General features: G+C 49.5%; 1 protein-coding gene across 1 annotated transcript in view; it reads right to left on the reverse strand.

The window, feature by feature from the left end:
• LOC144596376 (uncharacterized) overlaps positions 1 to 17,805 on the reverse strand; it is a 164,867-nt gene that overhangs the window by 122,864 nt on the left and 24,198 nt on the right. The window contains exons 4-5 of the mRNA XM_078404633.1: positions 15,897 to 16,002; positions 10,418 to 10,427 (exon numbers count right to left, since the gene is read on the reverse strand). Coding sequence (XP_078260759.1) covers positions 10,418 to 10,427; positions 15,897 to 16,002 — 116 coding nt within the window. The remainder of the gene's footprint in view (positions 1 to 10,417; positions 10,428 to 15,896; positions 16,003 to 17,805) is intronic.

The following is a 17,805-nucleotide window of genomic DNA, read 5'->3' on the forward strand; positions in this document are numbered from 1 at the left end:
GGCGGTGCGGGCTCGAAGGGCCGAATGGCCTACTCCTGCACCTATTTTCTATGTTTCTATGTTTCTATGAATGATATAAGGAATTGGAGACCCATCACATTGTTGAACGTAGACTACAAGATCCTGTCTAAGGCCATCGCCAACTGGGTCAAGTCTGCTCTGGGACAGGTGATCCACCCGGACCAAACCTGTGCTGTACCTGGCAGGAAAATCTCAGACAGCCTGGTGCTGCTGAGAGATACCATCGCCTACATGCAGGATAGACGGGTGGATGCCTGTCTGGTCAGCTTGGACCAGGAGAAGGCCTTCGACAGGATATCGCACACGTACATGAGGGACGTGCTCTCCAAAATGGGCTTTGGGGAGGAAATCAGGAAGTGGATACAACTGCTCTACACCGATATCAGTAGTGCAGTCCAAATCAATGGGTGGGAATAGACAATAGACAATAGGTGCAGGAGGAGGCCATTCGGCCCTTCGAGCCAGCACCGCCATTCAATGTGATCATGGCTGATCATTCTCAATCAGTACCCCGTTCCTGCCTTCTCCCCATACCCCCTGACAGCTCTCTCTTGAATGCATTCAGAGAATTGGCCTCCACTGCCTTCTGAGGCAGAGAATTCCACAGATTTACAACTCTCTGACTGAAATGGTTTTTCCTCATCTCAGTTCTAAATGGCTTACTGTAGTGAGTCCAAATCGAGCGATGTTATCAAAAGACTTTATTCTTGGTAAAAACCGTGACAAAACGCAAAGCACTTACATTGGACACACACTACTTAACTAGCTAATATAATCTAATCTAATCTCTCTAGTTTGGCGCCAGACACTCCTATATCTCGCGCTCCCGCACCACGTGACCCATTAGCCCAACCGAGGGTTCGAGACCCTCCCGCCAATCCGTATGTCCCTACATGACCCCCCCCCAGAACCCTCGAAACCATACCTCACGGGCGCCCGGACCTCCCTCCCGGAACGCGTATGGAGGGGGGAAGCCGATACCGCCAACATGACAGGAGGCGGGGTGGACGCCGCCGCTAGAGGCGATGGAGGGGCCATGGGAGCGGAGGGTGTAGGTGACGGAGAGTGCTTGATCGGCAACGGCGGCCCAGGCCCAACCATAGGCGGCGGGGGGCCGAGAGGTGGCAAACAGGGCGTCGCTGGTGGGACCAGTGGGGCGGCCATAGGCCGGCCCCGGCACGGAGGCTGAGCCACCGACAGGGGGAGGTCCTGGTCCAAATGGGCCGGCTTGAGCCGGGATATCGAAACGAGCTCCTGGCGATTACCCACCTGCAAGGTGAAGGTGACAGCCCCTCTCTTAAGTACCTGGAACGGGCCCTGGTAAACCGGCCGAAGAGGGGGGCGGTGGGAATCTTTCCGAAGGAATACGAAATCGCAGTCCCGCAAGTCCGACGGGATGTGGATTGCCGTGCTTCCGTGCCTAGAGGTCGGGACTGGAGCCAGAGAACCCACCCGTGCCCGGAGGGAACCCAACACCGACGTGACGGGCGGATCAAGGCGGGGGTGGAAGGGAGAATGTCACCCGGCACCCGCAGGGGCGAACCGTAGACGAGCTCGGCCGAGGATGTGCCTAGCTCAGCCTTTGGGGCCGTACGAATGCCGAGGAGGACCCAAGGCAGCTGGTCAGCCCAATCGTGGCCGGTCAGTCGGGCACAGAGGGACGCCTTAAGCTGCCGATGGAAGCGCTCAACCATCCCGTTGGATTGGGGATGGTAGGCGGTGGTCTGTTGTAAGCGAGACCCATACAACTGTGCCAGCGCGGCCCAGAGGGAGGAGGTGAACTGGGCCCCCCGATCTGTGGTGATGATAGCCGGTACGCCGAAACAGGCCACCCAATGCAACGCCAGGGCCCGTGCACAGGAGGCCGCCGAGGTGTCCGACAACAGGAGCGCCTCCGGCCAACGTGTAAACCGATCCACCACCATCAGCAGATGAGTATAAACCCTAGAATAGGGCAATGGACCCACCAAATCCACACGGATGTGGAAAAAACGGAAGGGGGAACCTCGAATCTCTGGTATGGGGGCTGGACATGACGATGAACTTTGGAGGTCTGGCACGGAATGCAGGCACGTGCCCAGGCCGCCACCTGCTTCCGCAGGCCATGCCAGACAAACCGGTCAGCCACCATGGCTGAAGTCGCCCTGATGGACGGATGTGCCAGGCCATGAATGGCCTCAAAAACCTTACGCCGCAGGGCGGCAGGCACCACCGGGCGAGGGCGTGGGAGGGAAACGTCACACCACAACTTGGTACCTGTGGGGCCACACGCCACCTGTTCCAAACGCAGTCCCGAGGCTGTGGAGGCGTACACCCCGGCAGTTCCTTCCAGGCGCTGAGCCTCCGCTAGCTCCTGGAAATCCACCTGTCCGCCTACCACGGCTACGGAGGGAATGGCCGGCCGGGACAGGGCATCAGCAACAGCATTAAGCCTACCCGCAATATGACGGACATCGGTGGTAAACTCCGAAATCAGGGTGAGGTGCCGCTGCTGGCGAGCCGACCACGGATCATAAAACTTAGCAAAAGCGAATGTCAGAGGTTTGTGATCCGTGTAGGCCACAAAAGAGCGGCCTTCCAAAAAATAACGGAAGTGGCGGACTGCTAAATAGAGGGCCAGGAGCTCCCTATTAAACGCACTATATTTGAGCTCGGCTCGCGAGAGCTGCCGGCTGAAAAACGCCAGGGGCTGCCAGCGACCTTCGACCTGCTGCTCCAAAACCCCACCCACCGCCACGTCTGAGGCGTCCACCGTCAGCGCCGTGGGGGCGGAGGAGCGCGGGTGTACTAGCATGGTGGCGTTGGCGAGGGCCAGTTTGACCGCGACAAAAGCCGTCTCTGCAGCTGCGGACCATACCAACTCAGCGGGGTTACCCGCGAGGCATTGAAAAAGGGGGCGCATGACCCGAGCTGCTGCAGGCACGAACCGGTGATAAAAGTTCACCATGCCCACGAATTCATGCAAGCCCTTGATGGTAGTAGGGCGTGGAAAAGAGCGGACCACGTCCACCTTAGCTGGCAAAGGAGTGGCACCGGCCGGTGTAACCCGGTGACCCAAAAAATCTACCGCTGACAGGCCGAATTGGCATTTGGACGGATGGAGAATCAGGCCGTGGTCCTGCAGCCTCTGGAACACCGTGCGGAGGTGGACTAAGTGCTCCTGGACCGAACGGCTGGCAATCAAAATGTCATCGAGGTAAATAAACACGAACGGCAACCCTCGACCCACACGGTCCATCAGACGCTGGAATGCCTGAGCTGCGTTTTTAAGGTCGAAAGGCATGCGCAACCACTCAAACAACCCGAACGGAGTAATGGTAGCCGTCTTTGGGATGTCCGGCGGGTGGACCGGGATCTGATGATATCCCCGCACTAAATCGATCTTAGAAAAAATTGTAGCCCCCTCCAGGCTAGCTGAGAAGTCCTGTATGTGCGGAATCGGGTAGCGGTCCGGCCGTGTTGCCACATTAAGTCGTCGGAAATCCCCACATGGTCTCCACCCCCCAGATGCTTTGGAAACCATATGCAAGGGGGGGGCCCACGGACTACTCGAAGGCCGCACAATCCCCAGCCTCTCCAAGCTCAAGAACTCCTCTCAAGCCATGGCCAGCTTTTCGGGTGGGAGGCACCGTGCCCGGGCAAAAACCGGCGGCCTCTCGGTCTGAATGAAATGAACGACCCCATGCTTCTCGGAAGGTGCATCGAACCGCTGAACGAGGAGCTGCGGGAAGTCCGCTAGGACCGCATCGAACTGACCGGGGGCCGTGGTAATGGCCTGGATTGCTGAACTGGGTGGGGCGGCGCTTGGAGGAGCCGCAGGCCCCGTACCTCGGGGCCGTACGCTAGCCGAGGGCTGCAGGCCGCTACCGTGGACGTCTGCGACCAACAAAAACGCCCATAGGAAATCCGCACCCAAAATGGCCTGGCCCACATCCGCAACGATGAAATCCCAATGGTAAGTCCTGGACTCGAAGGACAGGGACATGGTCCTTTTACCGTAAGTGCGGATGGGGCTACCGTTCACCGCAATGAGGGGCGGGCCCTTCCCCCCCGCTCTAACTTCGCAGTCATAGGGAGGCACAATACTCACAACCGCTCCCGTATCCACCAGAAAAACGATCCCGGTACCTTGGTCCGTCACATAGAGGCGGCAATTACGGCCAATCGAGACTGCCTCTACATTCGATCGGCCCAGGCATTTCCCGGAAACGAACACGGGGCTCTGCAGCTTCGAGCCTCACTGCCCCACCGCCGATGGAAGAAACACCAGCCGCGCCTATTCGGCCCTGTTGCTCGAGCCTGCGACCAATAAGCAGGTGCTGCAGCCCCTTCTTGGCGGGCTGACTGCGAAATAGCGGCCGATGCGTCTCTCTCTCGCCCGCTCCACCGACTGCCGCTGGGCCTCGAGACCCGATTAACCGAGTCGTCTCGGGTGTGCCGCTCCCTGACGAGCGCGTCGGCTTTCTCGGCGAACGCTACCGGATCTTCAAACGAGACGTCGGCCAACACTAGCCTGACGTCCCGGGGTAGTTTCTCCCAAAAAGCCGCTTCGAAAACAATGCACGGCTGATAGTCGCCTACCAAGGTCAGCATCTCGGTCATCAACTCCGACGGTAGCCGCTGCCCCAGCTCTGGTAAATGGAGGAGCTTCAGAGCCCGCTGGTTCTGGCTCCAGCCAAAAGTCCTCAGTAGGAGCATCTTGAGCCCCACGTACTGCTCCGTTTGGGGTGGACTGGTCAGGTATTGACTGACCCGCGCAGCCACCTCCGCCTGCAGGCAGCTCACCAGGTGGTGGAACCTCTCCTGGTCTTTCTCCACCCTCTTAAGATGGAACTGGGATTCCGCCTGCACGAACCACAGGTGCGGCTGATGGGCCCAGAACGGCGGTAGGTGAACCTCGCCCGCGCTCGCTCCCACCTGTGACATTCTGCGTGTTCGTTTCAGATCTTACGTTCGGGGTCACCAATGTAGTGAGTCCAAATCGAGCGATGTTATCAAAATACTTTATTATTGGTAAAAACCGTGACAAAACGCAACGCACTTACTTTGGACACACACTACTTAACTAGCTAATATAATCTAATCTAATCTCTCTAGTTTAGCGCCAGACACTCCTATATCTCGCGCTCCCGCACCACGTGACCCGTTAGCCCAACCGAGGGTTCGAAACCCCCCCGCCAATCCGTATGTCCCTACACTACCCCTTATTCTTAAACTGTGGCCCCTTGTTCAGGAGTGGGTATCAGACAGCTTCTCCGTCAGGTCTGGGCTCAGTCAGGGCTGCACTCTCTCCCCTGTCTTGTTCATCTGTTGTGTTGAACCCTTTGCCGAGTCCATCATTAAGTGTTATCGACTGAAATATTATGTTTATTTCACTCTCCAGGGATAGAAACGTAGAAACATAGAAAATAGGTACAGGAGATGGCCATTCTGCCCTTCGAGCCAGCACCGCCATTCATTGTGATCATGGCTGATCATCCACAATCAGTAACCCGTGCCTGCCTTCTCCCCATATCCCTTGATTCCACCAGCCCCCAGAGCTCTATCTAACTCTCTCTTAAATCCATCCAGTGATTTGGCCTCCACTGCCCTCTGTGGCAGAGAATTCCACAAATTCACAACTCTCTGGGTGAAAAAGTTCTTTCTCACCTCAGTTTTAAATGGCCTCCCCTTTATTCTAAGACTGTGGCCCCTGGTTCTGAACTCCCCCAACATTGGGAACATTTTTCCTGCATCTAGCTTGTCCAATCCTTTTATAATTTTATATGTCTCTATAAGATCCCCTCTCATCCTTCTAAACTACAGTGAATACATGCCTAGTCTTTTCAATCTTTCCTCATCCGACAGTCCCGCCTTCCCAGGGATCAATCTCGTGAACCTACGCTGCACTGCCTCAATTACAAGGATGTCCTTCCTCAAATTAGGAGACCAAAACTGTACACTATACTCCAGATGTGGTCTCATCAGGACCCTATACAACTGCAGAAGGGTTGCACAAAGTGCTGCACAAAGTGCTGCACAAAGATGGCAAACGGTGAATTGGTTGGCAATTCGCACAATACCCAAGTTCATAAGTTCATAATCAATCATGCCTCATCTATCTTCAACTCTCCTGCCTTTGTCCCATAACCCCTGATGCCCTTACCAATCAAGAATCTGCCAATCTTCACCTTAAAAATATCATGTAGGAAGGAACTACAGATGCTGGTTTGAACCGAAGATAGACACAAAAAGCTGTAGTAACTCAGCAGGTCAGGCAGCATCTCTGGAGAGAAGAAATGGGTGACGTTCCAGGTCGAGACCCTTCTTCATTGACTTGGCCTCCACAACAGTCTGGGGCAATGAATTCCACCATTTTCAAAGCTTTTGCTTTGATTTTGTTAGGTTGTCAGGAGAATACACGAGAAAATTAGTAGGAGAAATAAATGAGAATGATTGCAATAGCCAGCATCCTTCACAAACTGAAAGGTGGCCAGGTTTGGTTTTGCATCTGTATCTGTGTCTTGATGTATAATCACCATCACTGGTTGTGGCATACGTTAGGAGGGTCACATAGAAACATAGAAACATAGAAAATAGGTGCAGGAGTAGGCCATTCGGCCTTTCAAGCCTGCACCGCCATTCAATATGATCATGGCTGATCATCCAACTCAGTATCCTGCACCTGCCTTCTCTCCATACCTCCTGATCCCTTTAGCCACAAGGGCCACATCTAACTCCCTCTTAAATATAGCCAATGAACTGGCCTCAACTACCTTCTGTGGCAGAGAATTCCACAGATGCACCACTCTCTGTGTGAAAAAAAACTTTCTCATCTCGGTCCTAAAAGACTTCCCCCTTATCCTTAAACTGTGACCCCTTGTTCTGGACTTCCCCAACATCGGGAACAATCTTGCTGCATCTAGCCTGTCCAACCCCTTAAGAATTTTGTAAGTTTCTATAAGATCCCCCCTCAATCTTCTAAATTCCTGCCAAGTCACAGAGCATTGGTGTTTTCCTTTCCTGGAAATCCAACATTACTTCAAGTATTTGAGTGTTTAAACAAAACAATAATTACGTGCAAAAATAACACAATGTCCTGGAGCGACTCAGCGGGTCAGGCACCATCTCTGGAGAACATGAGGTTTTGGGTTGAGACCTTTCTATTGAGGGCGTGCTCTTGCTATTGAGGGCGTGCAACGTAGGTTTACTAGGTTAATTCCCGGAATGGCGGGACTGTCATATGTTGAAAGACTGGAGCGACTGGGCTTGTATACACTGGAATTTAGAAGGATGAGAGGGGATCTTATCGAAACGTATAAGATTATTAAGGGGTTGGACTCGTTAGAGGCAGGAAACATGTTCCCAATGTTGGGGAGTCCAGAACAAGGGGCCACAGTTTAAGAATAAGGGGTAGGCCATTTAGAACTGAGATGAGGAAAAACTTTTTCAGTCAGAGAGTTGTGAATCTGTGGAATTCTCTGCCTCAGAAGGCAGCGGAGGCCAGTTCTCTGAATGCATTCAAGAGAGAGCTAGATAGAGCTCTTAAGGATAACGGAGTCAGGGGGTATGGGGAGAAGGCAGGAACGGGGTACTGATTGAGAATGATCAGCCATGATCACATTGAATGGCGGTGCTGGCTCGAAGGGCCAAATGGCTTACTTCTGCACCTATTGTCTATTGTCTATTGTCTATTGCCTTTCCTCAGACCCAACCCGAAGTGTCACCTCTCCATGTTCCCCAGAGATGTTGCCTGACCTGCTGAGTTACTCCAACATTTTGTGTGTCTTTTTTGTAAACCAGCATCTGCAGTTCCTCGTGGATGATTATGATGTGCAACAGTTTTAAGAATCTGCCAAGGACTAGTTTTCAATCATAACCTCAAACATATAAATAAAAATAAGATGTTTTCACAATCAATTACAGTTTGAATTTTATTCCCAAGAAAATGGACACAGGTCAGGTCGTGACGTTTTTAATGTCTTCATCTGTAAATTTGAGCAGTTTAATATTATATCTGAAGAAGGGTCTCGACCCGAAACGTCACCCATTCCCTCTCTCCTAGATGCTGCCTGACCTGCTGAGTTACTCCAGCATTTTGTGATGCCTTCGAATTGTACCAGCTTCTGCAGTTATTATCCTACACCTTAATATTATATCATGTCTGTTTCAGCTTTGGTCTCTAATCAATTGTAAGTTACATTTATCTTTTCTTAAAGGCAAGTTTTGTTCCACTCTCCGTTCTCTTTATTGGTTGTTAAAGCAAAGATAGGAGGCAAAATTGTTTGTCCCTTGCCCAAGACTTGACTAAGGAGATTTTTCAAACAATGTAATGTATACAATTATATAAACTGCTCATTTTTCAGGAAAAAAGACATTGATTTCTCTGTCAATGTAGATTTCAGTTAACATGCAATAGTCTGAGAGAATACTGAGGATTTTTAAATAGTCTGAACAGTTTAATGCAACACAGATGTTTTTTTTGGGTTGTGTTCAATAATCGAATGTCTCATCCTCAATGACTAAGAATAACGTTAAACGGAACAGATGACTCAAGAGTCAGTGCTTAATAGTGTACCATTGTAAGGAGCAAGAAACTCCAGTCTGCAATTCTTAACAGACAGTTATTAATGAATAGCAAAGTGGTTGGTCATGCAATTACACTAATGGACATCAATGAAGGGCAGAAAGAGGCAACCTGGTCCTTCATGTTTGCCCAACATTCATAAGGAATGGACATCACTTCGTCTCCCACCTGCTGTGTATTGTTTTGAAAGAGGCCAACATGCTGTAGATCTTTTTTAGATTTAGAGATACAGCGCGGAAACAGGCCCTTCGGCCCACCGAGTCAGCGCCGCCCAGCGATCCCCGCACATTAACACTATCCTACACACACACTAGGGACAATTTTTACATTTTACCCAGTTAATTAACCTACAAACCTGCACGTCTTTGGAGTGTGGGAGGAAACCGAAGATCTCGGAGAAAACCCACGCAGGTCACGGGGAGAACGTACAAACTCCGTACAGACGGCGCCCGTAGTCAGGATCGAACCTGAGTCTCCGGCGCTGCATTCGCTGTAAGGCCGCAACTCTACCGCTGCGCCACCGAGCCGTCCCAATACGACAGTCACAATACGAAAAGAGATATCTGCCATTATCGAGCTGATTGAATATTGATATGGGCACACATTGATCAACTCTAAACTTGTTATCCAGTTGCAACATACCTGCTGGATATAACTTTACTAGCTTTTCCTTAGTAAATAAACATATTATCACTTGTACATTAATCACAGAAGTATAAAAGCATGAGGAGAATAGATCGGGTAGATCCACACAGTCTCTTGCCCAGAGTAGGGGAATCGAGGACCAGAGGACATAGGTTTAAGGTGAAGGGGAAAAGATTTAATAGGAATCTGAGGGGTAACTTTTTCACACAGAGGGTGGTGGGTGAATGGAACAAGCTGCCAGAGGAGGTAGTTGAGGCTGGGACTATCCCAACGTGTAAGAAACAGTTAGACAGGTTCATGGATAGGACAGGTTTGGAGGTATATGGACCAAACGCGGGCAGGTGGGACTAGTGTAACTGGTACATGTTGGCTGGTGTGGGCAAGTTTGGCCGAAGGGCCTGTTTCCTCACTGTATCATTCTATGACTTCATGACTCTATGACAAAGTACTTAACATCTAACCACAGCTGCAAAGGAGTGAGATTTGATATCAAATGGAGTCCTGTGCTAATCTGACCCTGAGAACTGCCCAAGCTGGAGAATGACAAACTAATTGTGATAGAAGGCATTATTAATGAGCGTATTTTTTTTGTAAACTTGTCTCCCCACTTATGCACAATTGAACAGAAGCCTGAATGTTTCCCCACCTCAAAATCCCATTGAAGAAGACCAAGACTATTTGCATGATCCCTAATCCCAACCTCCATCATTTGCTCCACACATATCAGGAGTTCAATCCTGACCTCGTGTGCTACCTGCGTGGAGTTTGCACGTTGTCCACGTGACCACGTGGTCTTTCTCTTGGTGCTCCGGTTTCCTCTCACATCCCAAAGATGTGCGGGTTTGTAGGTTAATTGGCCCTCTGTACATTGCTCCCCCCCTGGGGCGTAGAGAGTGGATGAGAAAGCAGGATGACATTGTTGAGGAATGATCGATGGTCTGCATGGACTCAATGGGCCGAAGGGCCCATTTCCACGCTGTATCTCTAAATTAAATTAAAATCTCCCACCTACATAGGGCTGTTTCTTCCTACGATCAGCAGAATTAGTTTCCACGTTCTCTCTACTTTTAGCAACTGTTCTTTCTTCTCAGTTTTAATAGATACCACGATCAAATGATTTTTGTGCATTTTGCATCTTAAGGGCAAAATCAACCACTAGACATCTCCAAAAGTAGAATCAGTTACCTGGGACAGCCTGCAAAGAAGAAATAACATTTTACATGCAAGAAGAAACCAGAGTAGTTCCTCTCCACATTCTTCAGTGAACTGCAATAAGAGATTTTCCACATGGACTTGCTCATAGATTTCTTTGTTTATGAAGCTATTTTTCGCTATGCCTCTGGCTAGTACAATGTCACAGTTGCAGAAATAGAAACTGTGATGTTTATTAGAAACCAGAGGTCCCGAATCCCCTTTAAAACATTCTCGAGGTGGAACAAGAACTTTCAAGAGAATCAGCGGACCCGAGTTATTTTTTAAAACAAAATTATAATCGACAATGTGCTCCCTGGTGAAACATGATGTTTCCAGGGTGGGAATAAAATGGATAACCCTCAAAAGACAAGCACGGGGATTTTGGTAACCCAAAGCCTGCTTGAAGTGCACTGCCAATCATTGCACTGTTCACCAGCCTATCACTCCAACAATCGTGGGTTGAACTATTGAGGGAGGATGGCACCAGTTAATGGTGCCGGAAGCCAGCTTGCATCTCTTGAGGTTGTAGCAGGAATTTCTGCAGCTAAAGTCAAGCCGCAAACTGTTCAAGGAAGGCGTCACACAGGAGAGAGCGTTTTCCATAGTTGTGCTGTATCTGAGCACAAGAATTGAAGGAGGAAATAATGAGTTACGATGCGATCCGATACGGTAGAACATTATCAAAATGTTCTACACGTTAGAGGCAGGAAACATGTTCCCAATGTCGGGGGAGTCCAGAACCAAGGGCCACATTTTAAGAATAAGGAGTAGGCCATTTAGAATGGAGATGAGGAAAAACTTTTTCAGTCAGAGGGTTGTGAATCTGTGGAATTCTCTGCCTCAGAAAGCAGTGGAGGCCAATTCTCTGAATGCATTCAAGAGAGAGCTAGATAGAGCTCTTAAGGATAGCGGAGTCAGGGTGTATGGGGAGAAGGCAGGAACGGGGTACTGATTGAGAATGATCAACCATGATCACATTGAATGGCGGTGCTGGCTCGAAGGGCCGAATGGCCTCCTGCACCTATTGTCTATTGTCTATTCTCTCCTGAGATGCTGCCTGCCCTGCTGAGTTACTCCAGCATTTTGTGAAATAAATACGTTCGATATGTACCAGCATCTGCAGTTATTTTCTTACATTATCATAATCATGATATACTTTATTAGCCAAGTATGTTTTGCAACATACAAGGAACTCCATTTGCCGTACAGTCATAACAATAAAAAGCAACAGGACACACAACATACATTTTAACATGAACATCCCCCACAGTGACTCCTCCACATTCCTCACTGTGATGGAAGGCGAAAACAAGTTCAATCCCTCCCCTTCTTTGTCCCCCAGCGGTCGGGGGCCTCGAACCTTCCATTGACGGGATGATCTTGACTCCCGTAGCCGGCGGTGGGCCTTCCTCGTCGGGGCGATCAAGCTCCTGCATCGGGGGGGGTCTCAGCTCCCCCACGCCGGGCCATCTACCCCGGGTCAGGACTAGTCGAACCTCGTGCGGCTTTTGGAGCTTCCCGACGTCGGTCTCAACCCGAGACTGTGAGCTCCTTGATGTTAAAGTCTGCAGGCCGCGGTTGGAGCGTTGATCCCAGGCAAGGGATTGCACGCTCTGATGGTAAGTCCATGCCCCGCGGTGGGGCTCAAAGTCAGTCCCGTGGATGGAGTCAATGGGAAAGGTGCTGGTTTGCTTGATGTGCTCACTGGGCTGTGTTCACATTGCTGTGCAATCTCTTACTGTCTTGGGCCGAGCAGTTGCCATGGTGGTGATGCATCGGGATGGCACGGTTTCAGTGGTACAAATATAGAAACCAGTAAGAGTCATTGGAGACAGACCAAATTCCCTTCGCTCTCTGCAAGAACATGTTTATGTTTCACATTAGTGTCAGACTTGACTCAAACTTCATCTGCGTGAGAAAGTTGCTGCTTCCAGACTCATTTCATGGGTGTGGATAAGAATCTCTCAAGAGAGAGCTAGATAGAGCTCTTAAGGATAGCGGAGTCAGGGGGTATGGGGAGAGGGCAGGAACAGGGTACTGATTGTGGATGATCAGCCATGATCACATTGAATGGTGGTGCTGGCTCGAAGGGCCAAATGGCCTCCTCCTGCACCTACTGTCTACTGTCTATTGTCTATTGAATCTAACCTGATATTTTAGTGTTGTAGAGAGTGAAGTCCTTTACAGCAGATATTAAACGAATGTTCATCTGATCTAGTTTAGTTTAGTTTTGTTTAGTTTAGAGATACAGTGCGGAAACAGGCCCTTCGGCCCACTGAGTCCGCACCGACCAGCGATCCCCGCACATTAACACTATCCTACGCACACTAGGGACAATCTTTACACATATACCGTGCCAATTAACCTACAAAGCTTTGAAGTGTGGGAGGAAACCGAAGATCTCGGAGAAAACTACCGCAGGTCACGGGGAGAATGTATAAGCTCTGTACTGACAGCACCTGTAGTCAGGATTGAACCTGGATCTCCGGCGCTGTAAGTGCTGTACGGCAGCAACTCTACCGTTGAGTCACCCTTGGCATTTTAAAAAAGATGAAGGAAAATTACTTGGCTAATATTTATCCTGCGGGCAACAGCAGTAACCAATTGCTCAATCATTATTAAATCAGAGACCATGGAGCAAGTGGACACAAAATGCTGGAGTATCTCAGTGGGACAGGCAGCATCTCTGTGACACAGAATGCTGGCTAAAGCAGCTGTTGTTTCTTACATAACAGAGACCGCACTTCAAAAGTAAAGTTGATAAATGCACGCAAGATGCTACATAAATACAAACCCATCTGTTTCCTTACTGAGAAGATGGACACAAAAAGCTGGAGTAACTCAGCGGGTCAGCCAGCATCTCTGGAGAAAAAGAATAGGTGACATTTCAGGTGGAGAGCCCAGACCCATTCCTTCTCTCCAGAGGTGCTGCCTGACCCGCTGAGCTACTCCAGCTTTTTGTGTTGTTTAAACCAGCATCTGCAGTTCCTTCATACACATGTTGTCTGTCCTTTACTGAGGTTGGATGAATTGAAGGGTCCTTTGGCTACAAGTGTGCCAGATATAGACAGTGAATAATAGGGTGGGCTCGTGCTTTGATGGGCTCAAACGGACAGTTAAATGCACAAAACCCAAAACAGGTTGGGGAAATGTCCGTTGAACCTGCAGGAATAATTCCCATCTTCCAATTGCCTCTCATTCTAATTCATCATCCCAATCCACACTTAGGCTCTCTTTCTTTCGTCTTGTAGATAAGTGTGAGGTTATTCACTTTGGAAGTAAGAATAGAAAGGCAGATTATTATCTGAACGGTGTCAAGTTAGGAAGAGGGGATGTTCAACGAGATCTGGGTGTCCTAGTGCATCAGCCACTGAAAGGAAGCATGCAGGTACAGCAGGCAGTGAAGAAAGCCAATGGAATGTTGGCCTTCATAACAAGAGGAGTTGAGTATAGGAGCAAAGAGGTCCTTCTAAAGTTGTACCGGGCCCTGGTGAGACCGCACCTGGAGTACTGTGTGCAGTTTTGGTCTCCAAATTTGAGGAAAGATATTCTTGCTATTGAGGGCGTGCAGCGTAGGTTCACTAGGTTAATTCCCGGAATGGCGGGACTGTCGATTGTTGAAAGGCTGGAGCAATTAGGCTTGTATACACTGGAATTTAGAAGGATGAGGGGGGATCTTATTGAAACATATAAGATAATTAGGGGATTGGACACATTAGAGGCAGGAAACATGTTCCCAATGTTGGGGGAGTCCAGAACAAGGGGCCACAGTTTAAGAATAAGGGGTAGGCCATTTAGAACGGAGATGAGGAAGAACTTTTTCAGTCAGAGAGTGGTGAAGGTGTGGAATTCTCTGCCTCAGAAGGCAGTGGAGGCCAGTTTGTTGGATGCTTTCAAGAGAGAGCTGGATAGAGCTCTTAAGGATAGTGGAGTGAGGGGGTATGGGGAGAAGGCAGGAACGGGGTACTGATTGAGAGTGATCAGCCATGATCGCATTGAATGGCGGTGCTGGCTCGAAGGGCTGAATGGCCTCCTCCTGCACTTATTGTCTATTGTCTATTGTCTTCTACACTGTTCCGAAGAGGCTCAAAACAGTTTGGAAAAGACGGCCTCACCTTCTGTAAGAAAATAACTGCAGATGCTGGTACAAATCGAAAGTATCCCAAAATGCTGGAGTAACTCAGCGGGTCAGGCAGCATCTTGGAGAGAAGGAATGGGTGACGTTTCGGGTCGAGACCCTTCTTCAGACTGAGGAAGAGTCTCAACCCGAAACGTCACCCATTCCTTCTCTCCAAGATGCTGCCTGACCCACTGAGTTACTCCAGCATTTTGTGTTAGCCTCACCTTTTGTGCTTGTTCTCACCTCGGTCACTGCCAGCAATGGCCTGTTTCCTTTAACATCGTTACTTTTTTGCATTTCTTTCATTTGTTTGTTCTATATCTCTCTACATCAACGTCTATATCTCTCATTTCCCTCGTTCCTGACTCTGTCCGAAGAAGGGTCTCGACCCGAAAGGTCACCTATTCCTTTTCTCCAGAGATGCTGCCTGTCCCGCTGAGTTACTCCAGCATTTTGTGTCTATCTTCTGTTAGCAGTGGATATGTCCCCAGAGATTAATGTCCCTACTCCAACAGAGCTATGTTTCGTGAAATGATTCTGGACACCGAGAGAAAATTCCCATAGCAAGGGTAATCCAATTCAACCACCAAAAATAAACCTATCCAAAATTCCTCATCATTAAGCACTATTCTGCTTTCCAAAATGCCAGTCCACACACTAGCAGCTTTTTGTGTAGGAAAATAACTGCAGATGCTGGTTCAAATCGAAGGTAGTCACAAAATGCTGGAGTAACTCAGCAGGTCAGGCAGCATCTCAGGAGAGAAGGAATGGGTGGCGTTTCGGGTCGAGACCCTTCTTCAGACTGATGTCAGTGGAGGGGGCGGGACAAAGATAGATTGTAGTAGCACACAGGAAGACAGAATTACACAAAATGCTGGAGTAACTCAGCGGGTCAAGAGAATTGCATAAAATAACAAGATAGTTCCACCCCCTCCCCATGCACTTTCCCCTGCAACCGCAGGAGATGCAACACCTGTCCCTTTACCTCCCCCCTCGACTCCATCCAAGGACCCAAACAGTCTTTCCAGGTGAGGCAGAGGTTCACCTGCACCTCCTCCAACCTCATCTATTGTATCCGCTGTTCCAGATGTCAACTTCTCTACACTTGCAGATATTCCCTTAGTCCTATCCATTCCTCCCCGATACCCCATGCAACTTAAAATTAACTTGCTTTCACATTTATCACCTCGCTATCACTACGCATGTAGGTTGACCCGGTATTGGTGGTTTTCCTAGAATTGAAACATCCATTTGCGATCCAGCATTTGCAAATGATCATGGCCGGCATTTCAATGCTCGCATCCAAGAATAATGAGCTCCAAACTCTTCAGCAGAGCCAATTTTTCAGACCTTTTCTTTCCCTTTTACATTCTTGCCTTCGTCATTCCTGTGCAATGCCAAACCCTCATGTAGACTGACAAAGAGGCCTTTCACACCGCTCACCGTGAACCAAAAACTGAGTGGGAGACGGGATACAGGGCGGGGAGCACAGAGATCAAGTGGGCATGGAGATCAAAACGAAAGATGGAAAGTTCGGTCAGAAGGGGAAAGCAATGCAAGGGATCGGAAAAAAATGCCCAAGAGGAAAATTGGCAGTGACCAAGGGAGACAACAGCTAGTGTAAGAAAATAACTGCAGATGCTGGTACAAATCGAAGGTGTTTATTCACAAAATGCTGGAGTAACTCAGCAGGTCAGGCAGCATCTCAGGAGAGAAGGAATGGGTGACGTTTCGGGTCGAGACCCTTCTTCAGACTGATGTCAGGGGGGCGGGACAAAGGAAGGATATAGGTGGAGACAGGAAGACAGTGGGAGAACTGGGAAGGGGGAGGGGAAGAGAGGGACGGAGGAACTGTCTAAAGTTGGAGAAGTCGACGTTCATACCACTGGGCTGCAAGCTGCCCAGGCGAAATATGAGGTGCTGTTCCTCCAATTTCTGGTGGGCCTCACTATTGGCACTGGAGGAGGCCCATGACAGAAAGGTCAGACTGGGAGTGGGATGGGGAGTTGAAGTGCTCGGCCACCGGGAGCCAAAGTCAAAAGAATCCTAGGATCACAAAAAAAGTCGCTGCAAAAGGCCATGAATGGTGAAACCAAGGCAAGACCATGAGGGAGATCCAAAGATTTATTAGAATCCCATCCACATTGGGTCATCTATACACTAAAACTCTCGTTTGTTTGTTTGTTTGTTTGTTTGTTTGTTTGTTCCTGAACTACAGCCAAAACGGTACACGATAGCGTGACAATTTTAGGCCCACCTTACTCACCGTCGTCCCTTTGGTGCTAATGGAAGAAGTCTCATTGAAATCGGTGTTATATTGTTAAAGTTATTCACATTTTAAAGTTTAAACCTATCTCCTAGGGAGGGAAGGGGGAGGAGGGGGAGGGGGGAGCGGGAGGGGGAGGAGGGAGGGAGGTTGTGAGGGGGAGGTCGGATGGGGAGGGGGAGGTAGGGGGAAGGGGGGAGTGGAGAGGGGAGGGGGGAGGAGCAATGGTTTGGGCCCAAACTTGGTCTAGTATATTATAAAATCATCCAGTCTCTACTTTTGCTTTTTTTTAAGAAAGAGATACATCCTAACACTACATGTAGATTCTTATGCATTTCTTGTGCATTACTAGTAAAAGTATACTCATCGCCAATGGTATTTGTGTAGGTGGCAGTCAACATGAGGATTAGTGCAAATACTGCCGATCTAGAAAACTAACAGATGGTTCATGTGATACAGGTGACTACTTCAGCCACCTTGTGTGGGGCCTCCAGAAGAGCCTGATCCACACGAGCCCTGGCTGCATCAGTGCCTCCAGCGGCCCACTCCGCCAACACCTGGAGATGTGTGCAGTGAGACCAACTTCACTTTGTAAAGTAAAGTGAAGCCTTCCGTTCGGGCCGCGGCTGTGGACTGGGAACGCGGCCAGAGGCCTTCATCGGGGCGCCGCCATCTCGATGCCTCCCGGATCGCCGCGTTGGAAGCCCGGGTCGGGGCTCAGTCAGGGCCTCGCGGGTTGGAGTCCGGGCCGGAGACAGAGGCCTGGAGTGGGGCATCGACAGCGGTGAGGCCACTGGAATTTAGAAGGATGAGAGGAGATCTTCACTGCAGCATTTTCCATTCTTCCAGCGTCCATTGTATTTTGCTTCCATTGTTGTAGTTTTTTGTTAAATCTTTGCCCCCTCACCCCATTCTACTTTCTTTCATACACAGTGTATCTGGTTCTATTGTACAAGATACTGGAAATACACTGGAATTTAGAAGGATGAGAGG

Source organism: Rhinoraja longicauda, chromosome 8 (assembly GCF_053455715.1).
Source record: "Rhinoraja longicauda isolate Sanriku21f chromosome 8, sRhiLon1.1, whole genome shotgun sequence".
In the NCBI taxonomy this organism is placed as follows: Eukaryota; Metazoa; Chordata; class Chondrichthyes; order Rajiformes; family Arhynchobatidae; genus Rhinoraja; species Rhinoraja longicauda.